We start from the raw sequence: 16,416 nt of genomic DNA on the forward strand, positions 1-16,416 counted from the left end.
TTCCTAACAGTAAATGAAAACAAAAACAACAGTGTAAGTTTTTTCCCATCTGTGGAGCCACTTCTGAGGGAACTGCAGACCATTGTTTTAAAGGGTCAATATACCTGCTCTTCCATCATAAAACATTTGCCCCTGAAACTGGTTTCATCCTGAATCCATAACATTGGGACATCACACCATCAATCAGTACACATTTCTAGACTTTAAAAAAAAAATGGAACTATATCTAATTGTAATGAAAGGAAAACTGAACCACTTAGCAGATGTCATAATTTACCTGCAGCATTTGACTTTTCCATCCATCAACTCCTGTCTCATTGAGATATACCAAGGAGTTCTGGACATTTTAGGAGGTACTCCCTCAAAGGGAGTCAAGGCCGTCTGATTGTTTCCTTCTTTTAGATAATACAGATCCACTTATGACTTTGATTCCGCTCATTCGGAGTTCATCTGTTCACTCAAAAATGAACTGTCTGTATCTACATTCATGTTTGGTGTTTTTTATTTTTTTTATGACGGTAAGAAAAAGTCTAAATGAAACAGGATGCTCCTTTAAATACATCCTTTAAATGAGCAGATAAACTAACCAGAAATCATAAACTGCTTTGGAGCAGCCTCTACATAATTTCCTTTACTTGCTATGAGCATTCGTGGGATTATTTTGTCAGACGCGGTCCACAGAGAGCTGCCTGTTAGCTCATGTGCCTCGGACTGCTCACTGGTGAGGTTCTGCTGGCAAAGTAACAGTTTGTTAACAGTTTGTTTGCCAGAAAAATAATGCTGTAACAAAACAATTGCAGATTTTAGACCTTTGCACCAGTCCCACTGGATATTGGATCTTTGCATCAATCCCACTGGCTCCCCTTTTCAACAGGATGGTCACCTGATAATTAATATTTGCTATTCACTATACAACAGATGTATCTTATCACCCCCTCACTGCTTTAGGGACCACATCACAGACAAAAAAAAAACAAAACAAGAACACGTACTATGTGGGTGTGATGTGAAAGCCTCTAGTGAAAAGCTTAGCTGCAGGATCCTGATCAAACATCTTCTCACTCTGGAGGCCTCACCTCCTTGTTCTGTCTTTCACACTTGGATTGTATTTAATGCAGAGCATCTTCGAGTAAACATCCAAAGCTCTTTACACCAGGTGATGGTTTAATGAAGAACCCCTCTACAATCAACCGCGTTTGTCCAGAGCCTGTCAGTCTTAATACCCTGTCTGTACACTAAACCCTGAGTTACTTGGGACATCTCCTGACTCCAGAACTTCATCGTCTGATAAAAAACACGGAGGCCTGTAAAACTGAGCAACCATGTTAAATATCTGCGCAGCGATTTTTACTGTTAGGGGGTCATTGATTGTGTTTGAAACAATAAAAAAAGATTTTCCTGACAGCATCTTCAGCAGCAGAAATTATGGCCTTCTTTCTCTTTGTTACAGACTGTTTTGCTTATGAAAAAGTGCAAAATAAAGCTGAAAACTTGCATATTATCAGAGATCAGATGCAACATCTGACTTAGTGCAGAGTCTGTCTGATGAGATGTCATCACGGTACTGGCAGCGGCACCAGCACATCCACGTAGGTGGCGGGAATCAGCCCAGACCGACTGCCCAGTGAGCCCTCGAACCAGTTAGCATCAACCTGGCCGGTGAGGATGATGATGTCGCCCTCGCTGAAGCTCAGCTCCGTCTCGTGGCCAGAGAGGAAAGAGTATATCGCTCGGCAGCAAGGCTGATTCAGGACCAACTTACTGTCAGCTGGGTGAGAGACACAGAGAGATGGGAATGTTTAGTTGAGGACAGTGTAATCCTGCAGCATCACCTGTATATCTGCGATAAAAAACCCTTGATTCAGCTCCTCACCTGCAGTGTATGTATTTGTTTTCTAGTCTGACTGCTTGCTATTGTTATTGTGGCTCTTAATAAAGTAAGATATGCATTTGCAAGGCGAGACAAGAAAAAAAGACTGTTAAAGTAGACGCAATCAATTGCTGCACCTTCTACATTTCACGCTTTTGAATGTTTAAATCACAATACGAAACTTTGACTAAATCACAAGGCTTTGCTACTTCCAGGAGACCATTCCCTCATCTTCAACTTTGTTTTATTCATGTCCCCAAAGGGACAACTGGTTTCCCAGCAGCAGGGAAAATATGTAAAAACACATAAAACATACAGACACATAGAAAACCTCATAAAACTACCCCTAGTGTATTTAGTCTAAAATCGATAGCTTTGGTCAACCTTCCTTGAGGACACAAATGCCTAAAAGGTCAAAAGCAATAAATAATAGAGGAAAAACAACAGCAAATTTAATTAAATTCAAAAATACTTTATCAATCCCAAAAGACAAATTCCCTGTGAGGGAGGGTAGGGAAATACCGTAGGTAAAACAAAACACTTCAGTACCTGAAATGCAAGCTGGCCACAGTGCAGGTCCACCAGTTGAGGGTTTGTTAACGCCTCTGCTGGTCTGCATTCAAAATTGTATTTGGAGCTATTACTCCTCATCACTGGAGACCTGAACCTTGAGCCAGGAGGCAAGAAGTGGAATTTGTTCAACATGGGGTGTGCAGCATCTGACAGGATGTGACGAGCCTTCCTCCCAGCTCGTATAGAAACAGGTCTGACAGCAGACTCTGCAGACACCCCAGTATTTTCTGCAATTTTCCTAACAGCATTTTTTTAACCTTGATGTTGAGGTTCCCAAACAAGAATTTCAGTGAAAAAGCAGATTCTTGCACAGCATGTCAGTGTTGTTGTTGTTGTTGTGTTGTTTTGCATATATAGCTGACTTTGAAAGGTTTTGCCAAATGATGGGACTAACAATTATTTGCCATATGCAAACAAAACAAAAAAGCATTGTTACTAGAATTCAGCCTTTTTGTCAGTTAGTCTCAAGATACTTGTACTCACCACAAATTCCACCGCGCTTAATGATGGTGGTGATTTAAGTGATATAATTTTATTAGGTTCAAAGAAATTGTCTGTTTTGGTCAAAAGACCACAGCGATAAAGTATAAAAGAAGTCTGTTTAGCCACATCTTTTCAGGTGTGTTTACAGCAGCTGTTTGAAGGAGTTAGCACCTTACCTTGCACATCTGCAAGGTTGCTGTTAGTTTTGCAGCACCCACTTCAGATACAGCAAATGCACCATGATGAGAAGTTGGGTCAGGACAAACACATGGAGGCTGGATACTTTTTTGCTCTGTTCTGGGTCTGTGATGTCACAGTACCTTACATATCTAAACAGTTCTATGAATTATATATTTTCAGATTCAGTCACTCCCATATGCAATGACAGGGTTCTTTGAGTTGGTATTTACTTAGGACAACCGAATCACATCTATAAGCAGAAACCTTTTAAGACCATACACTTAGTGAAAAAGAGGATACCTGTATTTTTTTATATTACTCACTTTCTTTCTTTATTATTATTATTTTTTTTATAGTCTCTATTACAATACGAGTTGTCTCTAGGCGCTTTTATATTTCTTACCGTAACAGGAAATGGGGCTGCCTGGTCTGGACTGCAACACAGTCAGCTGCTCTCCTGCACACACAAGACACTACAAAACTAAAATAATGTTCTTCTCACACAGTCACTGAGAAAAATATTACACTTTTGTAAGAAATTAAAACTAAGACATTGAAAAGGTTTTTATGAAACCTGAAGAGACTGTAGCTGTGACTGGTGGCCGCTGATAAAACCTGTCACCGCTACTGATGTTGCTTCGGATGTTTTTGGACTGGAACCGTCGAGCCGGCTTGTTACTGGCAGCTGTCAGCCTGGTTACAGAAGATTAAACAAGCATTTAGAGGGAAACTAAAGTCTACTAAAACATGTTACGCAGCCTGCCTATGTGAGTTTCTGATGTTAGTCACAAAGAACTGATTTAAAGTTTCAACCTTTCAAAGAGGTGTTGAACCTGAATTCACCTGGCCTGCAGGTTTCCATGGAGACCCAGCAGTACGCGGTGAGCGTTGTGGTGGAAGTCGAGCAGTGTGGTAGTTAGAGCTACCAGACGACTGATCTGATCCACCTGCAGCACAGATTGAGGGGCGATCGTTTCATTTTGTTTCATAAGTAAAAGCTGAAGTAATCTGCAGAGCATCTGGATACAATCCTAAATGAGAGGTTGTCTGGACACAAATATCTGATGATTTAATCTTCATTTGATTTTCGCAGAGTAAAACGCTGCTCATTAACAACTACTGACATGTTTGATTTAAATGTAACTTTTAGCATGAATAAAAACTCACAGGTTATAACCTTACGTACTGAGAAATGCACTGCTGTTGCTTAGTAAGTAAAGTGTAAATTATTCTGCAGGAATGAACATACATTTACTCAAAGCAAACATCTTTGATATTCTTGTCTTATATAAGATGTATAATGTACAGAGAATAGATGATAATACATTTTATTGGATGTATTTTATTCTAAACTGTCTTTTCAAATATTATGCAACCCAAACGGAGAAAAAGCTAAGGTGATGTGAAAAGTACTTGTGAAAAAAGAATTGTAAAAAGATATGTAGTCAATCCATGTTTTTTTCTTTCTGCATCCATGTGGTTTTGCTTAAGGAAAATTTTAGTTTATTTAACATTAAGAAACAAATCAGCTCACTTTTAGTTGCATTTAAATTCCCCTCAAACTTTCCTAACAAAAAAAAAAAGTGCATCAGTGGAAAAAAAATAACAGATTTTAAGCGACATGTACCATTAAAAAATATAATTGACACGAATCATTTGCATTAATGATATTGGCCTTTATCTGTCGGAACCTAAAACTATGTTTGTGAGTTTGAATTGAGACCATCAAGACCAAATGAGATGTAGATGACTGCTGTGGAAAGTGGTCTCAGTTGCTGATAAATGTCAAAAGAAAGCAGGCGTTGGTTTCAAACTCACGTCATTCTGCAGCACAATGAACATGCTCCTCTCTGCCAACTCTTTGGATAAGAAAAACTTGTCCGCTGTCTGCTGCACCTCCTCTGATGGGAATTTCCCTTTTTGTCTTCTCTTGTAGTCAAAATCCAGCCGACGGCTGTTCACCTTCTTAAGTTGGTACTAAGGACACATCCAAACACATGAAAAATTAAACCTGAGTATACCGAATGAACGGAAAGTGTTTTCATGAAGACATATTGCAGCCAAAACAACCAAACCCATACTTTAAATACACTGCAAAAAACGCTCCTCTAGAAAAGAGCACCAATTTAGTCAAAACTGTCTTAACAAAGATATCTTTGCCAGTGGGATAAGAAAATTCTTCTCGACTTAAATTTCTTAAAATAGTCTTCAAATTTTCTTGAAACAGGGTTTATTTTTCTCTCTTAGAAAAGGGTTTTTGTCATGAAGTCAAACAATATGTTTTAGCTTATTCTAAAGCAGATACAAACCAAATCTTCTCACATTCTCACTCAGCAGCTATAATAAGATCCTTGATGATCTGTATTGATCGCCTGAGGAACATGAGCGTCTGCACACACAGTCATGTGAAAAAGAATCTCCTTCAACTTGAAGATTTCTCTACATATGGGAGCATGTATCATTCCCCTCCCCTCCACCAACAAAAGAAATGTTCCTCTTACAACAACAAACAGTGAATACAAATTCAGATGAACAACAGAAGCCACATCACATGGTCAATATCCCTTCACTGACATGCTGACAGTTGGAATTAGGTGTTTCTTTATGGCCAAACATCGCCACTTTGGTCTCGTCTGCCCTAAGGTCATTGACCCAAACTCTTGTGATTTGTTTGGATGCAATTTTGCAAACCTAAGCTGTTGTCCTACGTTCTCTTTGGACAGAAGAGGTTGTCTCTCAGCACCTTGATCTCCCTCAGCTCAGTGTTATGGAGGTCCTGCATGGGATCGATGAAGGTGCGTTTGACCGTGGCATCCAGAACATCCCTGGCCTGGCCGACCTGCCGCAAAGCCCCGCCTACAGCAGCCAACGCCCCACCTGAAAGGAGGAGAAGACAAGATAAAAATACAATCAGATATGTTCTGCTGTCAACACTGTCGTTCAAAGAAAATGCAAAGAATATGTTCAGATTCTTTAAGTCATTAAATCAACAATCAGAAATGAGAAAGGTTGCTGTAGTTCTGATAGTTTCTGATAGTTTTTGTAAAAAACACAGTAAACAGAGTTTTTTCTGCATTTTTCTTGTGTAACAATGAAGAAAAGAAGAGACTCATCCACATTTTCTATAAACTTAATTATATATTTTTTAAATGTTTTAGCAAATGTCCTAGTTCAGGATTTTTGTGATTTTGCTATAAATACTGTACTTGAGGGGATGTAGTCGTAATATACGTATATAAAAAAAAATTTACTGAAGAGAGAGAACAGGAATATACGGAAAGACTTTTCCCAAATCCAAATCACTGATCAACATTCATCATTTAGCCTCATAGTAGATGTCATTTGTTGCTGGATAAAGTGCCGACGATATTTGAAACATTTGCTGTCTTCAACTTGGCAACTTATCTTGTCCTGTCGCACCACAAACTGTCAGGAATAGTTGTAACATGCTGTTGCTCTGGAAGCCTTCAGTTGGGATGTTAGACAGTTTCATGTCGTTTTATTCAGGATGTTCAGGGAAAGTCACAGGAAAAACGAGTTATGACCCAGAGTTCTAACACATTAATTTACACCCACTTGGTTTTAGATCACCTGAATTCAACTGATCTTTAGTTCCCATTTGCTCTCTGAAGACCTACAGAAAGCACATGAACTTTTTCACTACACTGAAAGATCAAGTTATAACTCCTAAAACATGTTTAATGACAGAAAAAACATTACACAAACTCTGCCAAAGCTGCTTGTGTCTCACAATTCTGTTTATGTTTTCCTCTGAATGACAAAATAGAACAGTGATGATGTCCAAATAATGTCATAATCTTACCAAATTCAGAGGCGGCTCCAAGCTCGTGGCTGTGCAGCAGCATGCAGTCCCCCAGCATGCCCTCTGACTGCGGGTACCCCGTCGATCTAGCCTGGCCTCGAATCCTGGACATGGTGGTGAGCATGCTCAGTTTAGCTCTGTAGGCTGAAAACACACAAAGATGTTAAGTTCATGGAAGAATGGGTTATCTATTTATTTATTTATTTTTGCTTCTAAGTGCTGAATTTGTGAACTCGAGGGATGATGGAACATTGTTCCAAAGACAAGCTGAACTTTTAATTAGTGTCAAAATAATAGTAGAGATCTGTCAAACCTCAAATAGAGTGCGTTTTTATGTGAGACTGAGTTGAAATTAAATACTTACCTGCTGTATTCTACTGACCTTATTTTTAACAGCTTGTGCTTTATATGATTTTACTTATTTTCTTATCATTATATTCATAATTCTATTTCATCTTATTTGTTATTTACTGTCTAATTATGTCTTGCCGCTTTTAATGTCAATGTAAAGCACTTTGAATTACCTTGTGTTGAATCGTGCTATATAAATAAACTTGCCTTGCCTCTATTATTGGTACTCAAACCCTGCTCATTTGTGGGTAAATGAAACTGACGAGTGAATGGGGGATTAGTGGGAGCCCCTGGAGGGATTTAACCACATGCAGGGATTTATTTTAACCTTTGCTCTGTGCAGCAGACTGGACACCATCGTTCAGCCAGCTCAGTACCTGGGTTGGGCTGGAGGAACGCTGTGGTTTTGGACGGCAGCTCTGCCAGCAGAGCGTGGATCACTGTGACAGCCTAACACAGAGAAGAAGAAGCCAGCGTTCAGCTCTGATCTCATGAAACCTGAGCTTATGTGTGTCTGTTGTTGGACCATTTACCTTCTCCATCTTCAGAAACTCTTCATCCAGCTTGGTCCCATCAGCTCCCATTAGCCTCTCATTCAGCAGCTGCAGCAGCAGACAAGACAAGTGCTGTTACACCACAAATAATAGAGAAACTCCAGAAAGTCCTAGTGTCCTATTTCAGGATGATCAATGATTACTCCAGGACAGTACACGCAGTGGTGGACAGTAACGGAGTAAATTTACTTGAGTACTGTACTTAAGTACATATCCAGAGGATTTGTACTTTACTTGAGTATTAGATTTCTTTGGTACTTATTACTCTTACTTGAATACATTTCCAAGACAAATATTTTTACTTTTACTCGAGTAAATTTCTAGGAAGGCTGAAAAGTACTCGTTACTTTCAGGTCTGCTCTTTTTTCTTCTTCCCTAAAATCCTATTGGACACAAGCTGTTTTTGTCAAAGGAGGAGACCTATCACAGTGCACGCTCTCAGACAGACATTGGGAGACAGTTTGTTATGCTCTATATTGCTATATTGTACTGGTACATGTCCTTCCTGTAAAGTTAAGTGACTTCAACATTGAGTTATTGAAAGCAGAGATGTAGTTTTTTGTAAAGCAGTGGTCTTTGAGGGGGATCCAGACTTAGTTGGATGGTGCAGGTTCATTTGGTTTCAGTTCATGATTGTTAATAAACTCTGCATCATCTGCTGTCCTCTTATGATCCCATTCATTTGATTTGTTTTTGGTGTTTCTGCAGGTTTTATATAACATTGTGGTTCTAAAAGCAGCACATCAGTGCAGCTGGTTTTAAAGAGTTAATTCTCAGAAACAATAGTTAAAAGATCCTTAAATTAATTTAGAAAAAATATAGTAATTTACTGATGTGGAAAATAAGAAATTTACTCTTACTCTTACTCTTACTCTTACTTAAAGTAAATTTAAAAGCATTTACTTTTGGATACTTAAGTACCTTTAAAAGCAAGTACCGGTACTTTTCTACTCTTACTCGAGTAATATTTTGACTGAGCTACTTTTACTTGTAACGGAGTAAATTTTGACTAGTAGTATTTGTACTCTTACTCTTACTGGGGTCGAGTACTCTGTCCACCTCTGAGTACACGTGACCTTTGTGGGGTAGTACTGTATTTTATTAGGCTGTAGTAGTGATTGTAGCAGCAGGGTATAATTATTTACACGAGAAAAAGTTCCACATTCAAAGACTAAATATGGAAACTCTACATGAAAAGGTGTTGAGATGAAACGGCTGCCGTCAGGGATCAGGACTGTGACGCAGCGGGCCTTGTGTCGCAGTGCAGCCGCTTTGAGCGCTAAGGCTTATTTATGGTCCCGCGTTACACCAACGCAGAGCCTACGGCGTAGAGTACGCGGCGACGCGCACCGTACGGCGTAGGGCTCTGCGTGGATTTAACGCGGAACCATAATTCAGGCTTAATGCAGATGGAGACGCATCCCTGGCAGACTGGCTGCCATAAAACAGGCGCTTTGCCCCGCTTACCTGGCTGGCTTTGTGGAGCTGCTTCTTCATGCCGGACACGGACATCTTCCAGGCGCAGACTGGCGGGGATCAGGGCTGCTGCCGCCGGGAGCAAGGCATGCATCCCGTCTGGGGCGTTGCGCCGCTGCAGCGGAGGAGAGAGCTGCTGCCTGCAGGACCAGACCAGAACCCGGACCAGCTCCAATCATTACTGTCACCACCAATCAAGTCATCATTTGAGATGGTGTTCTCACCTCTAGTGAATGAATGAATGAATGAATGAATGAATGAATTCATTTTTATTTCGAACATGTATATTAAAAAAAAAACAAAAAAAGATTAACAGTAACATCTTCATATTCACATATTTTCGAAAAAGGAGTAGGAAGAAGTATACACTTTTTCCTAGTTCCTACCCTTTTATAACTCTATGAATTTACATTATTGTTATTATTATATCTACACAATATCCGTATAAATATAGTCTATATAAATACTACGTAAACATGCCTGTTACTTACATAATTATCCATATAAGTTTATAGAAAATATAAATATTACATAAATATTATATCAATATATAGAAAATACAAATATTATATAAATCTATATAATTATACACTATATAAACTACATAAATATCCCTATAAATATATATATATATGCTACATACCTAATACACATATAACATATATTACATAATTCTAACTATCCCTCTCAACATATAATATATACTACATAAATATCCACATAAATATCTAAACATGTCTTAAGCAGGTATAATATGCCTTTCCCTATTTTATTTGTTTCTCACACTCCTCGTTAACCTATTTCGTCTCCCATATACCTGTTTATAGATCATTTTTTATCTCTTTTTAAACAGATTTATGTTAGTACTTTGTAGTTTTTTTCTTCTTCATTCATTTATTATATATATTGCGCTTATAGGCAATCTAAAGCATCAATTAGGTTAAATATTTTCATTACATTTCATTGGACTACTTTTATTTATGTTTATTATCACATGGACTGTGTAGTGTTATTGTTTCTTTAGCCAGTGAATAGTTGAGCACTGTCTGATTTATTAATACATTTTGTTAATCTGAAAGTCATGATTTAGAATTAGCTGTATATTTCTGTCAATTTTGGTTTAGTGGTCTAATTCTGAAGATTGATACACTGACAAAAAATACTGTTACAAAATTGTGATGACATTTTTTATTATTAAGACTTTTGTTTTGTTTCTGCACATCCTTCCCCTGCCACCTGCTTCTTCGTGGTTAGCTTTTAAACATGGCTCATACATTATTAAGAAATAAATGTTTGGTTTTATATATAAATGTTGTTGTATTTTTCCTTCATTAGAAGTGGACCAATTCCTTATAAAGAGGAAATCTCCTTTAAACCAGAATTAGTTTTCCGTTTAGTGAAGTTTCTTTCGGTTGTAGTTTGCATACATGTTGGAGCAGAACTTCAAATCCCATCAGGCATAGCGGTATATTTGCGTCACATGACTTGGTTGGGCGTCACATGCCGCCATGGCAGCTGCCCTCTCCAGCGAGGATTTCTCCAATTTACAGCTTCTTCTGAAGGTTTTAAAGAGGATTTTTTAAAACGCGCTTTCTGACTGGGAGTGGATGTGTCGTCTGTTAATTGGCAGCAGATTATTGTTATAACAGCACTAAAATGTAACGATACGTGTTGCTTCGACCTGCTTGGATCCGGATGCTTCTCCTCCACTTCTCATTTAATAGTCGTACCTAAGTTGTATCTTAGTTTTAGATCGTTTTAGATTTATTTGAGAAAAACTGAACAATGTGTGTGTATGCTGTAGATAACATTCAATGATTCTAAAGTGAAAATGTATAAACTGAGAACTGTTTTCTGCCATGAAACACTGTGAGCTAATTCTACCACAGTTTGTAGGTTTTTGTTTTCATTTATTCATTTAAACCCGATTGTCAACGTGAACACACACTGGACTTATTTCTTAAGTTTTAAGTGTATTTCATTCAACTGGAATTCACAAGGCGTTTAGATATCTGAGTTAAGTTTTATGACTGTAGTTTTTTCAGGGTATTAATCCGTTTGTTTTCTAATGGTGTTCACTTTGTTCTGTGTTTCAGGCTCCTTCTAAAGATGCTGTGAGAGATGTTTTTGTTCAGAGTCATCGAGGTCTAAATCGCCGGCTGACTGAAAGCATTGCTGCCACATTCAGCATCCCTGCAGCCCAGGCTGCTCAGGTAACTCACATGTCAGTGCTTACTGTGAGGGCTTACATGAAGTTTTGAGGATTCAAACCATGTGTGCACACATCAGTCCTGAATATTGACGGGGATGCATCAGGAAATGAATATGGGTCAGCAGCACAGAGATGTTGGACCACATAAGCCTTTTTGTTAGTGCCAGAGGGCTGACTGTACAGAAACTTCAAGAATACTAAAATGTATTTAAAATAAATCCAGTCCATCGCTGGACACAGAAGCGATAGATTTTCATATTGGAGCATGTTTGGATTTATTTTCATTTGAATCATAAGTCACTTTAAACATGTATTTATCACAAAAACGTCCTGAATGTGATGATTTTAGACTACAGTTGGAGAATAAACCATCTCAAAACACCAAGGTGTTTATCTGATTAAAAACTTTTTTTTAAATGCCATGAATTGATGAGTGAGGCGTGATCATGTTTCGGGTTTGAAACACAAATGGATTTAGGATTTAAAGTGGTACTCGGAGGTCTCAAACAGCTGTACATTTCAGTGTAAACATGAACTGTGTGTTTGTCCCACAGCTGGTGCAGTCGCTCCACACTCTCTCCCATCACGTGCTCTTCCACAACCTCAGCTCCCCTGAGCAGATCCTCGCCACCTTCCCCGAGTCCTTCCACTCCAGCCTGAAGAACCTGGTCACCAAGATCCTGCTGGAGAACAGGTTCGCTTCAAAAACCATTGAAGAATCCTACTGTTTCAGGTCACAGGTTTATATGTGAAATCAGAACAAATCCCAGGAAAAAAAGAATCTGAAGTAACAGTGGGGAACAATTAGTAACACCAATTAAGCTGGAAGCGGCAACCGTCTTGGATGCCGTTTACCTGAAATCCACCATCAGTATTTGTTGTGTGGTTATGGGGCGTGGGGTCAGCTCAGCTGAAGGGCAGCGTTTCAGGCTTTAGCGGCAAAAGATACTGGACCAGCTGCATCCACTTATGTCCTTATCTGTCTGTCTTTGTGCAGCAGCAGCAGGGACCAGAGGAGGTGCCAGGGTAGCTCCAGTTACTGCTCAGTTCATTTAACTGTTCTCTGAAAAGACTCAAATAAACTAACTAGGCTAGATCTGTTGTGTGCTGCTGGAGATAAAAACCCTGAGTTTTGCTTCATCTGGGTTTCCTACCATCCCTGAACATGAATTCACCTTCTTTTCACATTTCTCACCCTGTTTTTTTTGTCCTAAACTTATATTTTTTTATTTTTTTTTTTAGATATATTTTTATCCCAATAGTTAGTGAGATGTTTTAACAATTAAATGACTGAAAAAAGTGACACTTACCAGTAATGTATTCCCAATATGTTATTAAAACTTAAAGAATGTGTTTCTGATTGAGTCAGCAGGATCAAACCTGACACATTTCACCTCTGCAGGAATCAGTACAGTTGTTTGGGGAAGTTTGATGTAATTACTGACTGTAATAACTTCATGACGTGCCTCCTTTTACTGTTTTTCAGTCCGGTATGGAGGACAGAGGCTCTCAGCCATCAGAGTGAGTACATTTCATGTTCATCTTTACCAGCACAACCCTCATGTTAGGTCAGTTTGGTCAGGTAACCACGGTGCTGGGAGGGGTGGCTCACTCTGGGTCAGAGGTCACATTCGGATAAAGATGGTCATAAACCGTGTGTGCATGTGTGTGTGCAGTCTCCCTCCCTCAACTGAAGGACTTGGACTGGAGAGTCGACTTGGTGACCGGTTCAGACTCCGTCAGTCGTATGTCGGTGCCGACCTGCCTGGTGCAGCTGAAGGTGAGGCCCTGAACCACAGCCTGCTGAGGTCATGTGACCACAGCAGTTCATTCTGCTGCCTTTGTGCTGCGGTTCTGTGGGAGGTACGGTGGTGAATGAAAGCCATTCGTGTTGCTGGGTCAATGACGTGACGCCTATATTTTCTGAAAAACAGATTTTTTTTTTCAATTCAAAAAAGGTTTAAATGGATAAAAAAATACCATATATATGACCTACCTGTCCCACATATGGACTCACTTGAATTTTACAAAAAATACTAGTTATTTGGGATTTTGTTGTTGTTTTAAGCATCAAAATGTCATGTGGTGCGACCGTCCGACCAGGACTCTTGTTTTGAAAACTTTTTTTGAAATCTCTCTAAATGTATTTAAATCAATCTTCTGCCCTATCTGGCATGATTTCTGAAGTGTCTTCTAGTCCTGTATAAGATTGCAACACATTTGTATTTATATTTCCATCATAATATACAAACAAAGTTTGACTGATGATGTCCATTTTATGAAATATCATGTGGCGCGACCATTAAAAAAACAACCATTTTTGTTTAATACTGAAAACTTGTAAAAAAAAAAGATGTCAAGATGTTAAGGTAATTAATTTTAATATGAAACATGGTTGCACCACATGACTTTTTAAGGCTAGTGCCAATTCATCTTGACAAAAAACTCTGAAATCACTTAATTTAAAATTTTTATATGAATTTATGTGTACACAACATTCTTAATGTTTGAACTACTTTTTTTTATTATTTTAAAATTGACCTGTTGAAAATCCTTATTCGTCTGCTGCACAATAATCTTATTCACATGTGTTTTCAGATGGAGGATCCCTGTCCGCCAGCAGGTGTGGAGCCCACTTCCACTGTGACAGTGGAGCTAAGCAGGGAATCTCTGGACACCATACTGGATGGACTGGGACGCATCAGAGACCAGCTGTCTGTGGTAGCTGGGAAATGAGAGAGCGGTCCACAGAGGTGTGCACTTGGACCAAAGACTGATAGCAGACATGTTGCCACATATTCCTCTTTCAGTTTTCATCTTCATGCACTTTTTAGTTTAGACTTAAAAACTAATCTTGATGATATTTTGTGCCATGAAAAATAAATTACCCTCAGTTTTTTCATCAAGGTAACTTCAGGAAACAAATTGCTTTGTTAATAATATGAAAACACTTCTAACACCATTAAACAACTAAAGTAAACATCACCTGCAGCTATTTGTCTTATTTCTTACTGTGCCGCTTTATTTGGCCACAGAATACAAGAATCAGAAACAACTGGTATCTTGTGACAGAAATGTGTCTTTTATTTTGAAATTTTGTTTGTAAGAAGTCCGAGCTTGAATTTCAAAATGAAGGACAATTTCAAAGTAAATGTACTTAAATCTCCTAATATTTGTTTATTTTAATGTCTACTAATGTTTGACAATAAACACTGACCAGTCAGAATGATTAAATGGTACTTTTGCACACATGTCTAAGTATAATCTAGATCTTCCCAAACCAGCAAGTTTAAACCCAGAACCTTCCATCAGTGAGATGACGGTGGTGAAATCTGGAGTGAAGTTTAGTATTTGCATAAGCTTCTGATTTCATGTAACAATAGTGCTATGGATGTGTTTTTCTCAGCAAGCTGCAGGATGAGTTTTGTTTTTGTTGTCTAATCCACTCTTTACATTTTCAAAAAATAGTTACCGGTAAATGAAATAACGATGATGACCAGCGTGAACTACATTTCAACTTTTATTTTACTGCAATAAATAAAAAGGAAAAGAAGAAGGCACATGCTAACATGATGAGAAATCCAATTACCTTTGGAGATATTTATCATAGATATTACATGTTTTGGACACACTTTTTGTTATCTATTGTTGTATAAACTCCATATAAACTGAATAATGGCTATTTTTTCAAAAATTTTGAGTAATTTTATTACATTATTTCTTATTTGTACTTTAAATACCTGAACTGTTATGATATAGGGTGTTTTCTTGTGGGTGGTGGTTTTGCTGTGCTTATTTTCTTTACAAGTTCTGTGTCACCGGTTTGCACTATTGTCTCTTCACCCCTTTTGAGTGCATTAGAAGAAGAAATGAGGAGGAATCATCATGGAAAGAGAAGCCCATTCATGGTCTGTATCATTGACAGACATTGAAAGGTGCTACCAGTGATTATAAAGGCTAGTCTGAAGGACAGCACCTTGGCTTTAATCATCAGCACAACAACAGGGCTTAACCCAAGAGAGATGGAAGCCAAGGTCTACCACATCAGACAAGACCCCATGCAAATTGCAGAATAGTGTACAGGATAAACCATGTAGTCGTGACTATAGGTAGGAAGTCCCAAAGCCAAGGTGGAAGATAACTCAGTGATGAGGGTCCTGTATGACTTCCAAGTCCAGGCCAAAGTGTTTTTGAGATAGATTAAGGACACATTTCTGTAGAAAGAATATGTCACCACGGCAAACCTGCCAATAAAAGGCCGCCCAGCCAAAGTCAGGAGCCCAGCAGGGATGGAGAGCTCCACAACAGAGGTTAGTATGTCCCTGTAGAACCATTACTAGGTGCACACTCCACTGGGCTTCATGGGACGGGGGCCAGTTTGTCAAATGTCATGAGAGGGATTACAGGTTCTAACACAACAACATTGACAAGTCTAATAATGTTTCAAATCACTGTAATAAAACATCTTGGAAATCATGTCTCAACACACTACACATCTTTCAATTATCCTCCCAGGCTGTAGCCATTTAATGCAATTGACAGTATCTTGTTAATTCAGATAAACAGGACTACTTTTTCTTTTTTAATTATGTTTATTCAAGAAAGAAATGTATTTCAGTTTGGAAAAACAACCTTAATTTTTTTCTTAAAAGTGAATGCAGTCTGCCTCTTTGAATCATTTAGAATTGAGTCTAATGTATTTTCACTCGGTTAACCTAAATTCAGACATTTTCATTGTAATTTAGATTTGACAGATTTGAATTTTAACTTGTGTTTCATAAATATGACTCAAATAAAGTTGGTTTAAAAAAATGTGTAAACAACATAACTAAATGTAATATTTCAAAGAAATAAGGAATTTTGACTTGGTAACAATTATTACTTTGGAAAGAAA

At 38.4% G+C, this 16,416-nt stretch overlaps 2 protein-coding genes across 3 annotated transcripts; one reads left to right on the top strand and one right to left on the bottom strand.

Moving 5' to 3' along the window:
* Positions 1 to 213: 213 nt before the first annotated feature.
* Positions 214 to 9,446, bottom strand: LOC133444066 (endophilin-A3-like). 2 transcript variants are annotated; one of them, XM_061721530.1, is made up of 10 exons: positions 9,302 to 9,446; positions 7,814 to 7,882; positions 7,658 to 7,730; positions 6,930 to 7,073; positions 5,850 to 5,983; positions 4,925 to 5,083; positions 3,950 to 4,053; positions 3,681 to 3,799; positions 3,510 to 3,563; positions 214 to 1,768 (listed from the first exon to the last, which is right to left on the bottom strand). In XM_061721530.1, the coding sequence occupies exons 1-10, from the start codon at positions 9,344 to 9,346 to the stop codon at positions 1,557 to 1,559; spliced, it is 1,113 nt and encodes a 370-aa protein (XP_061577514.1). In that variant the 5' UTR covers positions 9,347 to 9,446; the 3' UTR covers positions 214 to 1,556. The 2 variants fall into 2 exon arrangements, with proteins under 2 accessions (XP_061577514.1, XP_061577516.1); XM_061721532.1 differs by lacking the exons at positions 7,658 to 7,730; positions 7,814 to 7,882.
* Positions 9,447 to 10,775: 1,329 nt separating this feature from the next.
* Positions 10,776 to 16,167, top strand: commd9 (COMM domain containing 9). Its single transcript, XM_061722580.1, has 6 exons — positions 10,776 to 10,872; positions 11,407 to 11,523; positions 12,077 to 12,216; positions 13,009 to 13,043; positions 13,199 to 13,302; positions 14,121 to 16,167. The coding sequence occupies exons 1-6, from the start codon at positions 10,819 to 10,821 to the stop codon at positions 14,256 to 14,258; spliced, it is 588 nt and encodes a 195-aa protein (XP_061578564.1). The 5' UTR covers positions 10,776 to 10,818; the 3' UTR covers positions 14,259 to 16,167.
* The last annotated feature ends 249 nt before the right edge of the window (positions 16,168 to 16,416 follow it).

Source organism: Cololabis saira, chromosome 5 (genome assembly GCF_033807715.1).
Source record: "Cololabis saira isolate AMF1-May2022 chromosome 5, fColSai1.1, whole genome shotgun sequence".
Classification (NCBI taxonomy): domain Eukaryota; kingdom Metazoa; phylum Chordata; class Actinopteri; order Beloniformes; family Belonidae; genus Cololabis; species Cololabis saira.

Coding starts and splice junctions, on each gene's coding strand:
- LOC133444066 (XM_061721530.1), bottom strand. CDS start 9,346: ATGTCCGTGTCCGGCATGAAGAAGCAGCTCCACAAAGCCAGCCAG. Junction 7,074..7,657: donor GTTCCTCCAGCCCAACCCAG/GTACTGAGCTGG, acceptor GTGTGTTTTCAG/CCTACAGAGCTAAACTGAGC. Junction 3,800..3,949: donor CATGGAAACCTGCAGGCCAG/GTGAATTCAGGT, acceptor TTCTGTAACCAG/GCTGACAGCTGCCAGTAACA.
- commd9 (XM_061722580.1), top strand. CDS start 10,819: ATGGCAGCTGCCCTCTCCAGCGAGGATTTCTCCAATTTACAGCTTCTT. Junction 13,044..13,198: donor AGAGGCTCTCAGCCATCAGA/GTGAGTACATTT, acceptor GTGTGTGTGCAG/TCTCCCTCCCTCAACTGAAG. Junction 13,303..14,120: donor CCTGCCTGGTGCAGCTGAAG/GTGAGGCCCTGA, acceptor ATGTGTTTTCAG/ATGGAGGATCCCTGTCCGCC.